The sequence below is a fragment of the Nestor notabilis genome, unplaced genomic scaffold, assembly GCF_000696875.1.
Source record: "Nestor notabilis isolate BGI_N333 unplaced genomic scaffold, ASM69687v1 scaffold2344, whole genome shotgun sequence".
NCBI classification, from domain to species: domain Eukaryota; kingdom Metazoa; phylum Chordata; class Aves; order Psittaciformes; family Psittacidae; genus Nestor; species Nestor notabilis.
In genome coordinates, this window is record NW_009925902.1 from 81543 (window position 1) to 103384 (window position 21842).

The 21842-nt window shown below is 40.9% G+C and overlaps 1 protein-coding gene across 1 annotated transcript in view; it reads left to right on the forward strand.

Moving 5' to 3' along the window:
• The window catches only part of ADAM12 (ADAM metallopeptidase domain 12), a gene marked incomplete at its 5' end in the record, with an annotated part of 82313 nt that overhangs the window by 39491 nt on the left and 20980 nt on the right, over positions 1-21842 (forward strand). The window contains 3 exons of the mRNA XM_010013259.1: positions 8860-9037; positions 14587-14676; positions 16096-16291. Of these exons, the coding sequence (XP_010011561.1) occupies positions 8860-9037; positions 14587-14676; positions 16096-16291 (464 nt within the window). The remainder of the gene's footprint in view (positions 1-8859; positions 9038-14586; positions 14677-16095; positions 16292-21842) is intronic.

Here is a 21842-nt window from a genome sequence, read left to right on the forward strand (position 1 = left end):
AAGCTAGAAAAGGTGATTCATTGTCATTTTATGTTTACGAATTTTGTTTGAAAGAATTCCATTTCCATTTGTCTGAGGTGATGTAGGTGATATGGAATAAACTCTTTTTTTCTCAGTGCTTATCTTGTAGCAGAAGAAGGGAAGGTGGAAATGCTGGGAGGGGAATGCAGTCTGATTTCTGGCACTGTTCTGCCTCATTTATCTTTCCTTTGGATCTTCTAAAAGAAGAAAATAAAAACTGAGCCATGCTGCTTGCAAGTTAGATACTCCTGTCTTAAAGTCCTGATTTATGAGGAGACCAGGTAGTACAGATGTTGAGTGAAATCAGCACAAGCCTGTGCCCCAGGAATATGTTGTTTCCAGCTTTTGCAGGGCTCAGATGTTTTTCTCTAGCACCCACATCTCTCTGACTGGCATTTCCATACCCTTCATTCTCTTCCTGCTTGTGCTGTTGCTTTTCCCAGTGGGCAGCTTCTTCACATGCTTTGGCCAGAGGGCTGCTTCCCAAATCTCTTCTCCCTGGCCTGGGTTCTTTCCAGTGGGGTTTAGCTCTCCTTGGAGTCCTCTTAACTTGCTGTTGTTTGATTGTTCACCTGATTTCAAGGCTCATCCATCTGCTGAGGCCAAGTACCCACAGCATGGCAGGTCTTTTAAATCAAGCTGGTCACACAGATCACACTGCTTGGGAGAATAACTCTGTGTGCTTCTTTCTTTCCTTAGCGTGCAGTATAAAGTGAGTTGTGTTTAGGATTACACACAGGCAAAATAGGAGTTTGAAAGGGGGAAATGTCCAAAAATAAATACCATGGGTTGACATTTTGTGTTACAATTTGGGTTTGATATTCCCTTTTGTTTGGTCTGTTTCTTCTTCCTCACCCAAATACGCTCTCTATAAAGTGATCGTCTCAAAACTGAGTTCCCAGATTGTTTTTCTTCCTCCCAATCTACTCCTGACCCATTTAAAAGAAGAATTCCAAGGGTTTTCAAGGGAGAAAAGCAGAATGTAACTACCTAAAAAAAAAAAAAGAGCTGATTGTAAAATCATATTGGGAACTAAATGAAGTGTCATCATGATGTAGCGCTGCCCTAGCATTTCAAGCCAGGTCAAAAAGTGCCTTTTAGCTAAGAAGAAATCAGTAGGAAGCTGATCTTCAGCAAGGTATTTTGAACAAGGGGATGGCCCATATGTCCTTATTTGTTTGTGAGTGCTGAGGGTGTTGTGTTTTGTGTGACAAATTTAAACACAGGCCGTTCTGGTTGTGTTTCTTATCCACAGTTTCCTTCATTGCTGGCGGGCACTGTGTGCCTGCTGCCCTGCTTTTCTTTAGCCTGGGACCAGCCCTGACCTGGCCTTTTCATCCCTCCCTCTGCTCTGTGTTGCTTTTTCACTTTTACTGTAGTCAGCATTGGATTAACCTCAAATTCTAAGTAGTAGATTGTAAAACTTGAACTCTCAGCAATCCAGCAAATTTTTATTAATGAGGTAGTGGTCTAAAAGGAAACAGAGCAGAAGATGAGCCAGAGGCAAATTCAAACTGATTATAGCTACTCCCCTTTGCTGTCTGGTTTCCAACAGGAAGAACAGTTGTCTGAGTTCAATTCCCATAGAGCTTTTGCAATGCAGATAACTCCAGCATAGAGTCAGAATACTGTCAGGATTGATAAATTGGTTCAGTATTGCTTCACCTCAGAACACAGACAGGAAAGTCACAAAAGGCCTCTCACAAGAAAAAACTTCTCCGACTGTATATTTGTCAAAGTAGAAGTAACTGCTAATAATGTTTTATTTGGCAGTTTTGTGACTGCAGAAATATCAAGCCATGACCATGGATATTGCATAAAGCCATTAAGTGTTGTTCCTTTGCAGGAAGCACTTTTCTGAACCAGCCAGGGCTTCTTTCTGCCCTCAAGTCCCACATTCACTATTATAAATCTGCCTTTTTGAGTATTTCAGGTAGTTAAATCTTCACCTTCAGTGTAATGGGAGAGGTCAAGTCTCAGCTGGGGCTATGACAATCCAATGTAGACACCTGAAGTCAGATAACTTGAATGCATTCTGGGAGCCTGCACCACCCCAGGGCCATATTAAAATGAACCTAAAGCATTTGTGCGTGAAGTTTAATCATTTACTTGGAAAGATTTTCTTTTCAATATCCCTGGAAATGTTATTGTAGCACAACAAGCCATTGCCACTACACACCAATTAAATTAACCACTAGTGTGATATATCCACAGTTATTTACTGGATATGTAAAAACTACCGTGTAGTGAACATGACAAAAGCTGTAGGAGAAATCTAGGCTGGTTTTTAAATCAGTGACCACGAACTCAGACAGCAAGAGCTTTGATGTCATGTAGAACTACATGGCCCAATTCCGTGCTCTACTTTATTGATGCTCTAGGGAATAAAACTGTAAAAGAGAAGCAAGAGAGTGAAAAATAGGCTGGAAAAATAACTATGAGCTGTCAGACATCTACTGCCTTTGGAAGCAAACTTACCATTTCAATACTTTACATATATATATATACACACATATATATGTGTGTATATATATAACCACTCTACATGTTTAGCCAAATCCTTCTAATACTGCAGAAAAAGATGTGCCACATCAGTTTGGAGCCCAAAGGAAGCTCCAGTTTACCCCCTCCTCCCAGTTGTCCTGGGTGTTTTGCCATTTGCAAAAGCTCAAGGTGGGAGACAACCTGCGTGTTACCTTTAGGGTCTCCCTTTATTGTGCTTGTGGGATCTACTTTAAAACTGCATTTGTGTCTTTCCCCCTCAAAAGTTCTTATAAAGGAAGACATTGTTTCAATAATAGATTAAAAAGTCTTTCCATATTATGGCACTTGTCTGATTTTAAACAATTGCTATTGAAACATGAGGTGTATGAAGTAATGTTTAATGACAGAACTTGATACATGAAGGAGGCTGTAGTATTTGAACACCTATTTCAATATCAAAGGAAACTGGATTTTATCTCCTGCTTAATACCTAATTCTGTGAGGTTCTTTATGCTTACTAATTCATTAACATATATGCTGTACAGAACAGCTGAAGTGTCAAAAAATGTCATTTCATAGCAAATTCAGTTTTATTCTAGCAGGCTCACGTGTCTTAAGAGACCATAAGAAGTTGTTTTCAGGAGATGGAGAGGAGTAATAATATCTAGGAGGTTAAATCCAAGGGGGATGCTTTTTAGAGGGAAAGAATTATGTCTATTAGAGGAGGCTGGAGAATTGTCATAGTTCCTTGAAATCAACACCTCACTGGGACTAGAAACATTCATGTCGCTTGAGCTTCCCCCTTCAGTAGGAAGGTTTATTCTTGTGTTACTCTCTCTATTGCTGACATTCTTTTCCATGGAAAAAACACTTATACCTGAATTAACAAAAGCAACCCTATCTTTATTTTTTAAGTTACAAATCCCCTATTTTTAGGTTCCTATGTAAGGCCTGGGATATGCAATAGAAAACCTACAAGTGCAAGTCATTCTGTAGAGTCTGAACAAGAGGGAGCTCAAACTCACATCTTCTGCCTTCGGTAAAAGGAGCTCAGTTGCTCTCCTCATCTCCAGTCACGAGCCTCTATGCAGTCAAAACTCAAGAATTATGGGGACTAAGGAGAGTAAGTGTTCCTATTTGAGAATCTCACAGGGTCCTGGGGTCAAGAGAGACACACATGGACACTGTGATGTTCAGTTCAGACAAGGTGCTGCGGAAAGTGTTGGAAATTCAGGTGCTCGACTAGTGGAATTTCTGACTCAGAGGGCTGGGACTCAGCACCCCTCTTTAAGCACCTTCATGCTCCTAAAAAGCACAGCTTATGCATTAGCTATTTGCAGATATAGCCTTTCAGGCTTGTTTTTTCAAGCATTCTGGACAAAGCCCATTCCCAGTTTTCTGCACGTTTGGAAATGAGCTAGTCAACAATTGTTTCAGTAAGTATGCTCCTGAAAATCAAAATGCCCTTTTAAAATTAATATAATCTCCAATTATCATATTACCTCAGGGAGGAAGGCCTGGTGGTACTTAATAGAGCTCTTTGGGGCTGTTGTGCATTTTAATTGAGTGAATAATTGTAGAACACTTCAGGGCCTTTTGGTAAAAAGCTCTGTATAAACATTACCATAATGCTGAATAATCAGGTTGCAACATGAACTGGAATAAATGAACCCTATAAATAGATACATAATTTATATATACATATAATGTATGTGTGTATATATGCCAACGTTTTAGGGAGAACAGGCAGTTACTTTATAAAAGTCTTACAGTTCTTGAATAAGAAAAAAACGCTGAGATTGGATAGTGATAATCAGAATAACAAAAATGTTGGTTTTCAAGATACTGTGAACTTGCAGTTTATCCTCCTGTGCAATGCATGGAGAAATGCCAGAAGCATTAATGGTGTTACAGCTTCACTGAAGCTTCTTGAGAAACAGCAAAATATGTTGGTTTATGGTGGAGGAAGAGGGAGGAGGTAGATCCAGGTTACTAAATGTTTAGGTGCCTAAGGATGTAGATAGACATGGTTTGGAAGAACCAAGGGAGTTTCACTTCAGATGGCTTTCCCAAGGTATTGCTGCGATGCAGTGGTAGGGTTTGGATTGGAGCAAAGATCTCCTGCAGCCCAAGGCAGTGCGCCTCCAGGCATTCTCCAGATGGGAGCAGTGGGAAAGACAGCAATGGCAATCGTGGCACACCAGCCTTGGTGGTGGTATTGGTGCTAGGTCTTGTAGCTGATCTCCTGTATTACCTCGCATGGATCAGTAGCCACACTTTCTCCTGGATGCCTCGGCTGTCTGATCTCTTTAACACTGCAATTTTCTGGGGCAGTGACTCTGTTTCTGTGCTTGTACTTTCTTGTTATTCAGCCTATTAGGAAGGGGAGCACCTCTGAAATGGAGATGATGGAGATGAACTTTTATAGTTTGTGCAAAGAAAAGCCTATGCTGGGCAACACGGTGCTAGCACAAAGAATTCTCTGTTCTGAAAAGGGACTGGACACAGCGATGATGCTGCTTCACTTAGTTAATGAAAGGAGCCATCTAATACAGGCTAAATACAAAACTGCATAAAGGAAACTGGCATTTGAGTGGCTTGAGTGCTTGAAATATAAATGAATGGGACAAGACCAGACTCTCTTTCTAAAGGAATCAATTACCAGGTGTCCTTTTATTACTGTGAAGCTCTCATTTGCAGAAGCACTCAAAGCTGGTTTTGCTGGGAACTGGGATATGCGGTGCTTGAGATGAAGCACATCTTTTAAGCACCAAGGAGACACTGAAGAATACTGTGGATTCAAGAGGGGTAGAAAGAATCTGAAATTGTTTTCCTTGCTGTAAACCCACTGAAGAGACTGATGTAGTGCTGGGCACAATTTGAGTTCTGTAGAGTTGTACCCACAGCCAGAATGGTTTGGCAGAATGATCCATTGTGTCTTAAATCTACAGATTCAAACAGGCTTCTCAGCATCCTAGAAGAGGAATTAGGTTGGACTAAAGTTTCTGTTCCCAGCTGCCTAAAAATAAGGATCTGTGAAAGAAAATATCTAGAGTGAAGGATAATGGCATATACTGATTGATAATGAAATTTTTTATCTCTGGAAGGTTCTCCAGTGGCGTATGTGAGCTGTCAGCTGAGGGGTTTTCCAATAGGATAAGTGCCTGAGCTACCACAGAAAGCACAAATATCCCTGTTTAGCATGTTACTGAAATCTTTGAGATGTGTCAAGCACCGACTTTACTGTTGAGACCTCATTACCTCTTCCCACACAAAGGTAATCCTTCCAGGTGAGGTCTGAAGCCTCTTAACAGAGTAGTGCAAGGAATGAATTTCCTTCACATGACCGTTGCTTCAACATTTTGCACAAGCTCCAGATTCACTTAAACATTGTGCTAATGCTACTGACATCCGATATCTAGAGCTTCCCTTCCCATCTGCCAGGGATTTCATGCTTCTGATGAAACAGCTTGAAATTTGCAAAGGCAGCCAAAACGTAACCTAAAATCAAAATGATCAAATGCGGTGGCTGTTACATGGGATTATTCTTTGTCAAAAAAGATGAAGAACGGTTGTGTGTCAGAATATCACAGTATTAAACCTCACTTATGTTTCCAGTGAAATACCAACTGGCATCAACTGATGTGGGATCTTCTCTTGCATGGTGTGGTTACCCTTTAGTTGCTCTGTTTCCACTAGCTGGGTTCATCTCTGGTTTTATATTGCTTTATTTAGGGCTTATTTAGTAAAGAAAGAGTATTTTCAGAAAATGTCATCGAATAACATGTGCTGCACTGATGTCAGCTGAGGAAATCGGCGTCAAGAGCAGGAAGAGCCAGAAGATGAATGGATTTCTTAGTTCAAAATAGGAAACAGCTTGAAGTTCCTCTGGGGGGAAACAGAAACCTCATTCATTAACAATGACATTATTTCACCTCTGGTAGAGAGTAAGGATTCTGTTCTCCCGGTAAGGGACAGACACATCTCACATTCATGCAAATGACCCTGAGCATTCATGGATACAAAGGAACACCCTAAAATATTGACAGCTTTGACTGGTGAGCTATTCTTACGATCCGTGTGTGGCTGAGACATATGGCACAGGAAAAAACACGTTACGTGTGCTCCTGAATTGATTTCAGTCTGCGTAAGGTATGTATGTCTCCCTGTCTCATCTCGGTGGATATCAAAGTAAATCTGTGTCACTGAAGTGAAGGGTCTTGCCTGGATGATGCAGTATTCATTTATTCATACTTTGATATGGGTATCATGTCTGATCAAGCACTCACACATTTTACTCAGGGTTTACCAGTCAGATGTCTGTGGATTTCTTGTTTTTCCCTGGTGGTTGCCGGTAGTGTGCATCCCTCTACTTGTTCAGAGTCACGCAGACAAGATTTTGTGGGTTGGTTTTTTGCCCATCTGACTAAAAGCAGGACATGAGTTTGTGGTGTCCAGTTAAGAACATCTCCAATTACTCAATATAAAATGGTCAGTAGGAGGTTTCCTAAATGCCTCCATTTTCTGTTCCATTACCCTGAGTAGCCTCCCTGTTTTCCCCTGGGGCCCAGAGCTGCAGTTAGCAGCCTGACTCCTACCTCATGCCATTCTGAAACTTCTTTATTTATCTTAGACTCTGTCATTTTCCCTAACCATTGATATTTTCCAGAAATCAGCTTTTTAAGTGGAGCTGCCTATTAACTTTCTGAAGTCATATGTCAGTGAATCACAAAACTGTTTAGTTTAACTAGACAAGCCCTACAGTGATACACAGAAATTATTCTCTTCAGAGTCATGTTTATGTTCTTTTCCAATGAGCTGCCTGGTTTACTGCAAAAGAATCTGTAAGAGGTAATTTTAAATAGGCACCAAATAAATTCTCTTCTGTAAGGTATCCATAACCTTTCTAGAAGATCCTAATTAACCTCCTTATGTCAGCACAGGAAGTTCTATTACATTTGTGGTTGTCAAACATTTCTCTTTTTTTTTAATAGAAGTGATTCCTTTCTGACACCTACAGGCATCATCATTCACAAAGCCAGATTTCATTTCAGGATATTAAAAACAACAGTAGATTAATAGAAGTCTGGAGTTCAGCACTGCAGAACTTCCTTCTATTATCTTGCTTGTCCATAAAGATTATACCCTAATAGCACGAGTGATACAAAGCATTCAGTGAATAGAGTCCAGTCATTATCAGGTTGGCTCCCTGTGCTGCCATAGTGTTGAACTACTGCTGGACCACAGAGTGGCAGTGACCAAGGTACTGAGTCTTAGGGGAGATGCTGGTTTATGATCTATATCACTTGGTTGTGATACGGATTCATCGTAACCATGTGCACATCTCAGTGCAGAGAGGGTTTAGGACATAAGGCTGATGGCCAGACCCAGGTCGCTTTGTGTCATATCTGTGAGTCAGTCTGGAAACATCTATTAGTAAGAGTGGAAGTCCACCAACAAGGCCAGGTCGGATGGGGCTTGGAGCAACCTGCTCTAGTGGAAGGTGTCCCTGCCCGTGGCAGGGGGCTGGAAATGGGTGAGCTTTAAGGTGCCTTCCAACCCAAACCGGTCTGGGATTCTATGAACAGAAAAACCCAGATTATCTGATGATATTTGTACTATATGGATCATTTTGCTAACATTGTCCATTTGTTTTGCAAAAGAAATCAAAGCCACTCTGTGCCTGCACGGCAGGGCCAAATCCTGCTCTCAAAATGTGAATTTAAAATATGGGTATTTTCATTTGTGTCTTTACAGTCATCCTGATTTAAAATAAGAACTGTGTTTGCTTTAGTCACGCAGATCCCAAGCTCGACTTTGATGAATTGCAGAAGCAGGGTCTTATCAAGTAACATGGTGGTTTTTCTCTTCTTTTTTTTTCCTGAAAAGAGCAGGGATTTTGCTGTACTGCAGAGTGAGATGTATGAATTTGCCAGAGGCTGAATTTTCCAAGCAGGATTAGGATGTTCAGCAGTCCTGTAAATGCAGGCATCCTCCTTGCAAGCCCAGCATTTCTTTAGGCTCATGATCAAAACTTGCGTTACAGCTATTTATGCAAAAGAGGGAGAAGGAATTCCAAATGTGAATACTTCCAATCCTTAACAGCAGCTACAAGTTTAAGTGCAAAAAAAGATGGAAATTCCCTTACTCATAGTCAGAAATTATTACAAAGGTCTTAGGCTCAATTTTACAGCAAATTGTTATATCTCAATCCTATGCTGAAGGCTTAAAAAAATCAACACAATCTTCTTGGTAGTGCACAGATGTGCTAAAATGTCACCAGTGTGACAGGAGAGAGATGTTTTCATCTGATAATACTACCTTTCTTTTTATCTCTGTGTATTTTTCTTCTAGCTATCCATTTCCCATGGTATTCAGTAGCTGCAGTAGAAAGGACCTGGAAAACAGCCTGGATAAAGGAGTGGGAATGTGTCTGTTCAACTTGCCTGAAGTCAAGGAGTCCTTTGGTGGACAGAAGTGTGGGAATGGCTATGTGGAAGATGGAGAAGAGTGCGACTGCGGGGAGCCTGATGTAAGACACCATCTGAGAATTCCTGCTCACCTCCTGTCTGCAGGTTTTTAGCAGTAAAGAATTGCTTTGGCATGTTTAACACTATTTGGTGTGAAACAAAAATCTCCCTTCTCTGCTTCTGTCTTATCAGCTTAAACCTCAGAGTCCTCAGAAACACGGGGATTTTCTGCTTGGCTTGCATTTGAGTTGCTAAAGTTCAGGCAGGGCTTTAGTTAATAATGTGCTTGATTCTCCACTGGAGAACAAACTCTCATGGCTTCTTCAACAGGCTAGTTGAAGACTATCCATTACTAAGTGTCATGTTACTAACAATAGAAATTCTTTGAAGTACTAGCTAAGAAGCAAAACTCAAGATAAATTTCATAGAATCATAGAATGGAGAAATATCTCTACCAGCCACCTACATGTTCAGATTGATACTTCATAGAATCACAGACTGGTTTGGGTTGGAAGGGGCCTTAAAGCTCATCTAGTTCCAACTGCTGCCATGGGCAGGGACCCCTTCCACTAGAGCAGGTTGCTCCAAACCCCATCCAAGATGTAAGTGAAGGTTTGTTTCCATATGTGTGAAGCCACTCATATAATTAATATAAATATAAATATTTATATGTCTTACTATTAGCTAAGTATTTTTTCATTGCAGACAGCTCCAGTTTTTAGGTCCAAGACCTTTTCTTTCTTCACTATGGGATTTTTCTTTGCTGTTAACTGATTACCTTACTAAGAAAAATAGTATTTACCACCTCCCCAAAAGATTACTACTACTTCAGAGATTATTCCATTTAGTTTAGTGACTGTGTCAGAAGACCACTAAGATCAGGAGGTGATAGGCAAAACCTGGGGGGTCAAATAATGTCTGAGCTGACATCCTTATCCCTTTGGCATCCCATGCTCATTGGCTATATTGAACTTCTCTCAGATGATCTGAATTAAATACACCAGTAGATGAGGATTTGTTTCCTATGATAAATATGGTTCTGCAGACAAAATAGATCAGGGCAGTTAAAACAGCAAGATATTGCTGTATCCTTACTATGCAGTGTATTGGATTTACACAAGCCATAAGGATTTCCTGACACTTCACTCATTCTTCAGGGTAACAAGGTTGGAGGAAGCAGGCTTATCTTGTTTAAAGTCAATAGAGTGCAAGCAGCTTGCAAATGTCTTTCTAACCCAGTTATCTTTCTCTTTTTCATTTTTGAATGCTAGCGATACCTTTTCAAGTCAAAGCCACTTAACATCAGCAAGCACTGACTTGATTTGCCTCTTCTTTCTTTGTTTTTCCTTTTTACTTATATTGGAAAACTGCAGCTTGGGCCCAGTTAAAATTAATGTGGAATTTACTGCTATATTCTGAGTGGTACCAGAAACCCAATAAGATTAGTTAATAATTCAGTGCCCAGTCATTTATACCAGCTGAGTTTTGTCAATAGTGTTGCAGTATTTGATGGCATGGAAAGCTGTACAAAAAGGCATGCCAGCTGTATTTTATCAGTGATCCGAATTAAATACCTTCTATCAGAACAGAAGAATTAGCAATGTTTTCTCCTAAAAATGACATCAGACCTCATGGTGTGGCTGGGATGATGAGAATACCACATCCAGGGAAGGAAGAAAGACATGGAAGGGTTTGTAAATGAATCTCTGGTTCCATGATACAGTCAAGGGAGCTTTGCTGCTTATTTAAATGGCGATCTCTGACAGTAAACCTTTCTCTCGATATTTAACTTGGATTCATCATTCAAGAGGGGATAAAACACTGGACAGGCAGAGTTGAAGAGAATAGAAAAGAGGACAGAAGTGAGATGTTTGGATATAGCTATTTGCAAGTCATTAGTAACACCAGTGAGGGCTGTCATGGTAGAATGACCAGAAATAAAGCCAGGCTATGAAAAAACAAACTAGGATGCTGAGCAGAGCCACAAAGAATGTCACAGTATGCAGGGTTATCTTCAGAGCCAGAAACAGCAAAAGGACAGATGTCTGTGCCCTGTGGAGCAAGACAATGGCAAGTCAAAAGAACATCTTCTGAGAGTAGGAGGAGACAGAGGCTGGGCTGGATGGGGCTTGGAGTAACCAGGTCTAGTGGAAGGTGTCCCTGCCCATGGCAGAGGGTTGGAACTGGGTAAGTTTTAAAGTCCCTTCCAAGCCAAACCATTCTAGGATTCTAAGAAATATAAGTCTGAATATATAGATGAGGGTTGTTGATAGGGATATTTCTCCTTTACTCTAAGTAAAATATTAGCCTTGTGTTGAGGTCTGTGCTCCTTAGCAGTAGGACAGCAATGGATTTATAAGGGTAGAGGGTCATGAGTGTAGCACACCTCCCACTCTTAAGTCAGCTAGGGATGTTAATGCAGTAGGGATTGTTTGTTTGATCACCTTCATCCACACTATGTGGTCTCATATTCATCAACCTCTGGTCATCTCCTTAAGTATAACGATGCCAGCATGCCCACCATGAGGCCAAGAAAGTAAGACCTGCTCAGGATGATATTACCAATTAAGATCCAGATTCATTTTAGATCATATTACCAAAAACGTCTGATGTGCTACAGTGTCTGTGGAAGGAGGGTTAATAGAAAGATAGAAGAAAGAGAAGAAAACAGTTCCTTGGTCCCTGAGAAGTGAAAGATGACAGATGTGGCTAATCTTATAATGGGCTGCAATGGGGACCAGAAAAATACAAATTGGTAAATCAGAAGTCAGACAAATTACTTCCAAACGTAATTAAGAGCTAGTGCCTGAACAGCTGTGACATGCTAGAGATGAGTCAATACAGCTTTTGTGCCAGGAAATCTTGTCTTACAACCTATCACAGTGCTCTGAAGGACTTAACAAGCGGATAGATAGGGATGACACTGTTAGTGCAGCCTGTTAGGAGTTCAGAGAGGCTTTAGACCAAAACCTTTCACCAAAGCCTCTTTAGGAGACTAAGCAGCTGTAGGATGAGAGAATATTGCATGGGCAAAAAATGGGTTAAAAGGTAGGAAATACAATCAGGTATAAGACGTATTTCATGCAGTGGAAGGAGATTTGCTGTGATGTGTCCGTGAGATGTGTCCTGGGGATTACACAATTCGGCATATTCATAAACAGCCTGGGAAAAGAAATAGTCTCAAATTTGCTGATGATATTAGTTAGGTTGGTAGAGACGAGAGCTGGCTGTGAAGAACTGCAGCAGAAACTTCTGAGACAGCTGGACTGGGCATTAAGATGACAAATGGGATTCAGTGCGGAGCGATGCACATTCCAAACATCACATATAAGATGATGGACTCTGAGCTGACTCTGACCATAGAGGAACAAGACTTCATACTGCAATAAATAGTCTCATGAAAATGTCAGCTCACTGCTTAGGAGTGGTCTAAAAGGTAAATAGGCTGTTAGAAATTACTAGGAAAGAAATAGGAAAACAAAACAAAGAACCAGTAGACCTCTATAAATCAGCACTGTGCTGTGTCTGAAACGGCATGTGCAGTTTCTTCCTACCCCTCCCTGATCTCAGGAAGGATAAAGCAGAATGAAAAAGGTTGAAAGAAAAGCAATAAGATGGTTGAAAGTTTTGGAGGGGCTCTGGCTTGAAAAGGAAGAAAATGAAGGAAAATGTGATAGAAGCTGATAAAATCATGAGTAAAATGTAAAGAGTGAGTAAGGAGAGATTGCCCCCAACAGGAACTGTGTCAATGAAGGTAGAAAATGGCAGGTTTCAAACAAGCAGAAGGAGCTGCTCCCCAGGCTGTGTGCCAGTTCCTCTCCACTGAATGTTACAGGTGCTAAAAATGCCCGTGGAGCCAAAGAAAGCCAGACTAGGAAGGTATCATGTATGTGTGTTCACACTCTTGTTCTTCAGCATCTTCTGCTGGCTGCTTCCAGGGGAACATGCGGCTCGAAGGGTTATAGGCTGACCCAATGTGGTCTCTCTTGTGTTCTCAGAAAAGAGTGGGTGAAAACGAGGTGTACCTGGCATTGTGGAGGTGATGCTTGAATTAACGTTGTGTTAGTCTGTTTGAGATGCTCTGATGAGCCCAGGAGAACTACACCAAGAAACCCACTCCCATCATTGCTGTGGTTACCAATTATAACTAATAGTAATAAACTACAGCAGAGCAGTACTTTCGGGTGGCAGCCTCCAGCCTGCAAAAGCCTTGTGAGCTTTTTGTTTGCTTGCCTGTTTATATTAAAACCATTCCTGACAATTTAATAGGCCAGGCACAAAAACCTTTTACCGAGCTCATTCCCTACAATGGGTAATAAGTGAGTGAGTGATTGGAAATTTCAGAGGCTGCAGTAACATCATTCAAGGAGCAGTGTCTTTATCCCAGTCTGCCTGTGGAATGAGTCTAGGGCTAGATGATAGGGTATAGGGGCTGACTGTGTCAGAAGTACATTAGTTGGACTGACATTGCTTTTCTCTACTCTTAGATTGCCACTGAGGTGAATTCATAATCTGTGCTTCTGTGCAGAGGAACATTGCTTCTTAAACACAGCAGCTGCACAGAAATACTTGTGTAGCCTGCTGCCTTCCGGCATGATCAAAAATAGGTGCAGAAAGTTGTTCCACTGCTTCAGAGCAGCACAGTTAGCTTTGTGTATTCAGGCAGATGTTATCTAAGAACACAGTGAAATGCTAAGAATCGTTTTGCTCTTTATTTGTGAGTGCAATGGTAGCCTTCTCTTCTAGTTGGGAAGCTTTGTAGAAGTCAATAAAGTAACAAGAGGCTGTGAACAGCATTCTAACCCACTTATTTCTTCTGTGCTCCCTATATTGTTAGTGATCCCTTGTTAAGTCAAACTGACTTAACGCAGCTGAAGAGCAATTTTATCTGCTGCTATTTTTGTTAGAGAGGGATGAGATTCTGATGTAACTTCCAGCTTGTGAGCATAATCTTGGAAAAACAAATCCATTATTTTCTTACTAGCTTGTTCTACTGAGAAAAAAGTTTGCAAAAGCCCACACATGCCACCATCTAATCCGTAAGTGTGAAACTGGGATGTATCAGTGAGTGAGAATGCAATTCGTACTCATTTTATTTCTCAAACCTCTATTACTGGCATACACTGATAAGAGTATACATGGAATAGTGTCATCATCTCTCTTTGTGGCACCTACCAGTCCCCATGCAATACAGAAGTCTGGTTAGAAACTATCACAACACAGAGAGATGTAGTCGTGATGCTCAGTAACTGCAACACAGCTCCTGGATCCTTACTGGAGGCAATGGAATCATTCCACTGATTTTTGTGGAAATAAACCACCAATCTACTGCATCAGGATTGGTATCAGCATACTTGAGTTGTTTGTGGTATTTGGGGTTAGATCTGTAGCTAGAATAAACCAGCCTCCCTTAACGGCTGCTCTGGTTTTACTACAATTATTGTGCTTGTTGAAGCTAAGGACAGACAAGACTGTTTGGATCAAGTTATAGACTTTCATGCATAATTCATTATTTCATGCTTTGCTTTTCTTGGCGGAGCTATAGGCAGCCTCTTGATTTACAGCTCATTGTGACTCAAAGTTGTCTGCTCTGAATTTATCCTCCATCTAGGAATGTACAAACCGGTGCTGTAATGCAACTACCTGTACTTTGAAACCGGGAGCAGTGTGTGCACATGGACTTTGCTGTGAAGACTGCCAGGTGAACCAGCAGAAATCTTTCTTATCTATATGGGGCGGGCAGAATTCCATAATCTTCCCAACTGCAGAGCAGTAAGCAAGGATGGAGAACAAGCAAATCAGCACCACTAAGCATTATGACACTTGCATTTCTTGTAAGCAATTAAAACACTTCTCAAGTTGTAACAGTTATTGAAAGAGCAGATCAACAGATTCTTGTAACGGTGTCTGCTGTTTGTAGCCACTTCACCTGCTCATGCAAAACCTCTTCTTTTCCATGAACTTTTGCATGCTTTGATTTTTTGCCATGCTTTTCATGTTGTGCTCTAGTGAGCAGTCAGTAAATGCTGGACACTCTTTTGGGGAAGATTCTTAAAATATTAATTCTATCAACAGCATATGTATTTTTAATGGCAGATCATCAGCTCTTGTGGACTCCTAACATGCTATAAAAGCTAACTTGCTGCAGGCGTTTACCTTCTTGAATTCTCAGCCCATCTCCTGCATATGGGCTAATAAAGCATTCAGCATGTTTCCATTGTGTCGGTGGCAACCATCTGCCTCAAAGCTCAGTAGCAGCAAGCTATCAAAACAGCCAGCAAATACTTTTTAGCAAAATCAATCTTTATGTCTTTTGGCCTTCTAAGCAAAGGCGCTGTGGTGATGCAGTTAAAATTCAGTGCTGCTCCCAGAGAACCCCCATCTTTTGTGGTGGTTGTCGATAAGTGAATGTTCAGATTGGCACGTACCACCATTGCCTACTGGTTGCATTCAGCTCTGAAATAATGTAGTTGTCCAGGGAAATCAGGACAGACAGGAACAGTGACAGGGACTAATTGTATTATTAAGTTGAAGTCTATCTTGATGCCCGTGATAGAGTCACGTGTCCATAAGGAAATGCACCTCCGTCCCAGGAAGCTGAATCCAGAGTCAAGTGGGCTGGTGGCTTCATGAGCTATAACATAAGACATAACATAATGTTACGTGGTCAGCTGCCTGCCCTGGTCACTGCAGCATTGGTACAGCCATAGGGATGAAAAGGTTTCTGCTCTGACTTTTTTGGTCTTTTTTTGCTATAGATCAACCTTGGCAGTACAGCCCAAAATGTCTCTGTGCCCGTATGTTTAGATGTGATTGAAGACATGCTGAAAACGTTGGTTCCTATTTAAAAATGAACAAAACCCTGGGTTTACCTTCTGACCTGAGCCACATGAGCCCTGTTAGCAGCTGCAACTTCAGTTTGGCCCTCCTTCGAGCCAGACCCTTCACAACATGTGTCAAATAAACATATTTAGATTGCTGCATAATCCTTGTACTGTCCTCTGTGGTCAGTTGGTGCAGAGCCAGTGGAAAAAGCTGTTCATGTGCTGCATGGGTTATACCGCTGCGTTAAGTCTCATTGATTGCAGTACCGCAGTTAAAGTTGTTCTTTGTTTTGCAGTTAAAACCAGCAGGGATTTCTTGCAGAGAGTCAAGTAATTCCTGTGACCTGCCAGAGTTCTGCACAGGAGCCAGCCCTCACTGCCCAGCTAACGTGTACCTGCACGACGGGCACGCGTGCCAGAGGGTGGATGGGTACTGCTACAATGGCATATGCCAGACCCACGAGCAGCAGTGCATCACGCTCTGGGGCCAAGGTGAGTCTGAGAACCAGGAGATCTGTCTATGAGCTATCTGGGGACTAAAAACCCATGTGATTTGGAGGAATTTTATACAGTACCAATCTGCATCTATTCTTTTCTGAAAGGGAGAACTGAATAATGAGGGAATCGTTTTGCGATTCATTTTATCCTTGATTTGCAGTCATGTTCATTTCTTGCAGCAGGAGGTAGAGAGCAACAGTAACTAGGTTCATTCTGCAGCACTGCAGCAAATGGCAAGGTGAACTTAGACAAATCATTTAACTCTGACTTTGGTATGGCCTTATGTCATCTTACAAAGTGCTGAATGGTCTTGACAGGTTGAAATCACATAGCCCTTCTGACTGGTGTGTAAGCTTCCTTCTGTGCTCTAAATTGCTCATCTGCAAAACATATATGTCTCTCTACATCCCAAAACAGAGTTCACTATTTGATATTAACAGAAAGTTCTTGTATAATGTTTATATTTTATTAAGTGGTGTTACATGTAAACCTGACTCCTGACTAGAGGATGCAGGGTATGCTCTGAGAAAGAAAGAGATTTTATTATCCATGGTAATTTACCTCCTTCTTGCAAAACCCTGATAGCATGAATTCCTGGGTTATCCTAAATAGATGATTTCTCAGGAAATCCGTTCACCTTTCAGTAATGTTCTGTGGCCATCCGACTGAAGTAGAATCATAGAAGCATAGAACGGTTAGGGTTGGAAAGGACCTTAAAATCATCTAGAAATGCAAGTATTAACTCAGCATTTTGTTATCGCATCCTGTATCACCAGGGACAAGCCATGTCTCCTTCATCTCACTTACCCCCTCCCTCAAATGGGAAAAACACTTTTACACCTCCTGAGGAGGAGTGTTATTTAAAGATAGATTTAATTATTGCTTTTAAGCTAACTTTTTCAGCCCCCTTGGCCTCTTTCAAGTCAGTATCTCTCTGCCTTTAACTCTATGCTGAAACATGTGGATCAATATAATGACAGACAGATGCTTCCCTTGGTCAAAACCCTCATCAGAAGTCTATAGAAGAATTTGTTTTATTTATAAAAGCATTAAAACATGTCAAGAACAAATGCAACTGATGCAGATAGCAGGTTAGCTTGGTCATGTGGGTCTAAGAACCTGTTAGAGGAGTTCCAGTTCAAAATCAAACTCCCCATGTGGAACAAAACATGCATCAGATACACTCCTCTGAATCCCTGTCGCATCATAGAGGTAATATGAGCTCATATAGGCATGTACAGTTATAGCCTCCAGTCTTAGTCATACTGGGATTTCTAATCCCCTGGATATAGAGACATTTTGTCTTGTATAAAGCAAAAATCTCCTATGAACCAGTTTCCCATGCCATGGAAAGCTACTCAGTCAGGCTGTTAATAATTTCAGTCACTGAGAAAAATTCAGCTAAAGGTCAGAGAGCTGAGTTGCTGCAGCTCCCTTGCCAGGTCTGTTTCCTAATGCAGCAAGTACTCCAAACCCCCTGGGCTCCCCTAATTCTTTCTTGTCTTCTTTCCTGGGACTACTCAATATGGGCACTGCTGTGCATGGAGTCTCCAGTGGTTGAGGCTACAGAGATCTGCTTATGAGAAAGATGACTTTGTTAAGAACAGAACTAGAGTATCCTTATTTGTCTTGAGAATACCCAAGGATAAAGATTTTGAAAGGGAGGATGAGACATTACCAAACCTGAACTGAAAGGCTTAATTCTTATTACATTTTTGGAAGCATAAATAAGAAATAATGCCAGTAAAGTAAACCCTCAAACAGTGTAGCAGATAGGGTTCAAGTGAAAACCAAGTCCTCTCTTCTGGATTTAAAGACTATGGATGTTAATATCCACTGTTTGATCATACTGAATCTGGCTGGAGTATGAGCAGATGTGGGGTGGAATGGGAACAGGGCTGGTTGGGCCGTGCAGTTGGAAGAATATCACGGTAGAGATATAAAATCTTTCATTCCAGCCTTGCTTGCAGAAGAAAGAAGGACTTGACGCTTGAAGATGTTGTCTCTGGACTTCCTATCAAAAAAATACATTTCAACCTTTTACCATATTGTCGTAATTGATTAGAATTGTTGTTAAAAACTCTGTGTGTGGAGTGGAATGAAGGAGAAGTATGGGTTTCTTGAAAAAAAGTCTATATTTAAAGAAAAACCAGATCACAATCATTTACATTAGTTCCTTTTTCGATTCTTCCCAGTTGAAGAAAGCCATGCAGATCAAAATACAATAACTTTTCTTAAAATAATATTCAGTATATTAAATTCCTTATCAATGTCTTCTTCTGTGCATCTTTCTGTATTCATCAGGCTACGGATGTCCAGTAGCCCAATGATAAACATCAATCTTCATATTTTTAGGTCTAGTTAAAGAGAAATGATGAGCACTGTCAGAGCTTGTTTACTTTAGGCTAAGCAGTAGGAGCCTGTTTCTAGAAAGAAGGACTTGCATTTCCTGGAGGGCTTTTTTGTTACTTTCAACACATAAATTCAAATCAAATAGAGGAATATGTTTTGTAATTCACTATCTACAATAACATGGAAAGTTTGGTGTGAAAGAGGGGAGAAGCATCTGGGGACCATCTCTGAAAATACCATAAATTCCTCTTAAAGAACAAGTTCATTCCAGTCTGCTCCCAGAATACACAAATTTCTCTACTCTCTTTCTCACCTTATTTCATATCCTTATAGAGCAACGTGCATGAATTGCTTGTAACCTTCTTTGTTTCATATTCAGAAACACCAGATTGCACTGATCTGACCTACTGACAGTAGTTGGACTACATCAATACCAACACATTTGTGTAATGTCTGGGACTCCACTGGCATTTTCTGGGAGCAGTCAGATACACAGATAGTCACTTAAGGGAGAGAAATTATTGATTACCAAGGAATAGAAGATTCTCATCTTTAGACTCATGTCTTTTACTGCATTGACAAGAAAATGATTCTTGAGGGAAGGAAAGGAGATGTCTGTCAGTGTGTTCCCCTCTATTTCCCCAAGACGATAAAAAGCAATGACTTTGAGGAGCCAATGGCAGCCATTGACATAATAATTACAACATACTTAAATTTGTTGCATAGATAAGGCCATTTGTTTAAGCAGTAATGATCTTAATTTTAATGTCAATATTTGTTACAAAGGCCTGTCACTGGGGTAAGAGCTTTGCAGTTTTTTCCCAGGTACAACCCTATAGACAAAATAGATGGGCTTCCCATCTAAGTCAGCTGACCAAACCATTGCTAACTGGTTATTGCAAAAATACTAATTTGCCTGCAAAGATTTTAATTCAGTAAAATCAAAGCATTCTGATAATCACAGATTTATGGCCAAGTCTTTTCTTTTGGAGATGTGAAATACATCCATATTCTCAGAGGTAGTCAGAGCTAGCATACTCCTTAAATGCAAACCTTAATGGCACAATCCCATCTCGTTCTTACACATGATAACAACAGGGATCACTAAGATGAAGAGAGAGGGAGAGCTTGTGTAAAGTTTGCTTTGCATCATTAACTGCAGCAAAATGAACTGAATGAGATGTAAAATCCAGGTGCAAATCACATGGCAGAGAACTGTATTTTTATGCTTATATTTATACAGTTGTTCATAGGGCTAGTTGGCACGGCCTGAGCAATAGAACTCCAGGACATTGGGGGGTTTTGGCCTCCACACCCATAAAAGCTTTATAATTCTTCTAAGTAAGTCTTGAGACAATGTTGGGAACTGAGCTGCAATAGCTTTCTTTTCCACTGCCAGCCTGATAACGGGTGTTTCTGTGCTCCTGGAATCAGCACCATGGTCAGAAATTCCTCTCTTCTCTTTCAGGAGCCCGTGAGTGTTTTCTCATTGCAGCACGTCTTGCACTGATCTGCAATGACACAGCATTTCTGTATCCCTTCCAAAAGTGTAGAACATCTTTTTCCTTGCAACTGTAGAGGGAAAGAAACAGGCTCATCAATGTACACGTTTGAAGGGAAAGAAAAGTCTCCAAGCTGACAACTGCAGTGGTGAGCTTTGACCTCCTGCAGTTTCAAACAGCTGATTTAATCCCTTGAATAAGGCTTGGCATGGAAAAGCTGACGGGACCTTAATTATAGGGTCACGATACCATAATTATCAATAGCAAAGTGAAATAAACTCTGCTCATCCAGCTCAAAGCACTTAATAACCACTGGAAATCTTTCACAAATTGTTTTGCCTGTGCCTGTGGAGGTAGGAAAATAGAGAAAGACAGGACTTTCTGCTTCAGTTTATATGGAACGATCATGATAAATGGGTTTCCTCCAGAAACACAACATTACAATTTACTTCTTTAAACATCCTTGGAAAACCTCCTTTTAACTTGGTAGCTCCATCTGTTCAGCTTCTTACACTCTGATATGTTTTCATCTGTAAAGAAGTCCAAATATTGAGAGAAACCAGTCAGGAGAGGGAACAGCCATCTGACTCCCAAGCAGCAACGTGCCTTGGTTGGATACCAAAGACAGGAACTGAAGCTAGATGATGGTTTCCAAGCTGCAGATGATCATTGGGTACCAGGTGTTTTCATACAAACTGCTCCGAGCTGGCAAGGGAGTATTTTTTTGTACTCCATGAGATCTTTTTTCTTGTCAAGTGTTATTGGTTGGAGTTAAAACTCACTGTCTGAGCACCGCAAGGATGCTGCAGATGTGTTCCTCTTCCTGCAGGCTGCTTTCCATCATGAGTAACACACTTGACTTCAAAAAAAACCCAACCAAACAAAAAAGTTCCATCGGGTGAGAGAGGAAGATAAATACCTTCAACTCTCTTAATATTTCACTGAGCCCTTTCTCTTTTTAACACCATTTTTTACATGAGTCTTTGGCACAGGACATGAGCATTCATTTTGCTCTTGGCAGCTTTCAGAGCCACACAACACCCTGAGGAAAGCATGTTTGTGCTCTGCGCTGCTGCTGCCACACATCCAAGGAAGCCTCCAGTCATTGCAGTGATATGCCATGGGCTGAACTAGTTGGGGTACAAGGCTCCCAGCCAAGAAAAAATGAGACCCATAGCAATTGTGTATGATCATGGTAGATGGGTGAGGGCTTATTCCCTTGACTAGGTAGGTCTAGGACAGATGTGGGAGAAAAAGCAGTTTTACTTGGCCTCTTGCTTACAGCTTGTTTTTTTCCTTCCCTTCTAAAGCTAGCATAGTATATGCACATGTTAATGTTTGTATCAAGCTGAATAGTTAATGTGCCTGCCCTGGAAAGATGAGGAGGAATCAACATGCTGATAATGTAAATTTTACTTTTGCTTTTTGCACAGTGCCTTGTCTGGATGCTTTGGTTGATTTTTTGATTATGGCTTGTGGTTCAATGAAAAGAAGTGAAAGAATCCTGTGTGAGTCCTTTTTAATAGTTCCAGATTTGAGAAATATTCTGAACTCAGCAAGCTTGATAGTAATCTTCCAAAGAATTTCAAGCTCTTGTCCTGCTCTCCAGGGAACCAACAGCTCATATTCTGTTCCTTCCGTGCCTGCCTTTCTGAGTTTTCCAGTTTCAGTATGTAAAAATACTAGAAGGG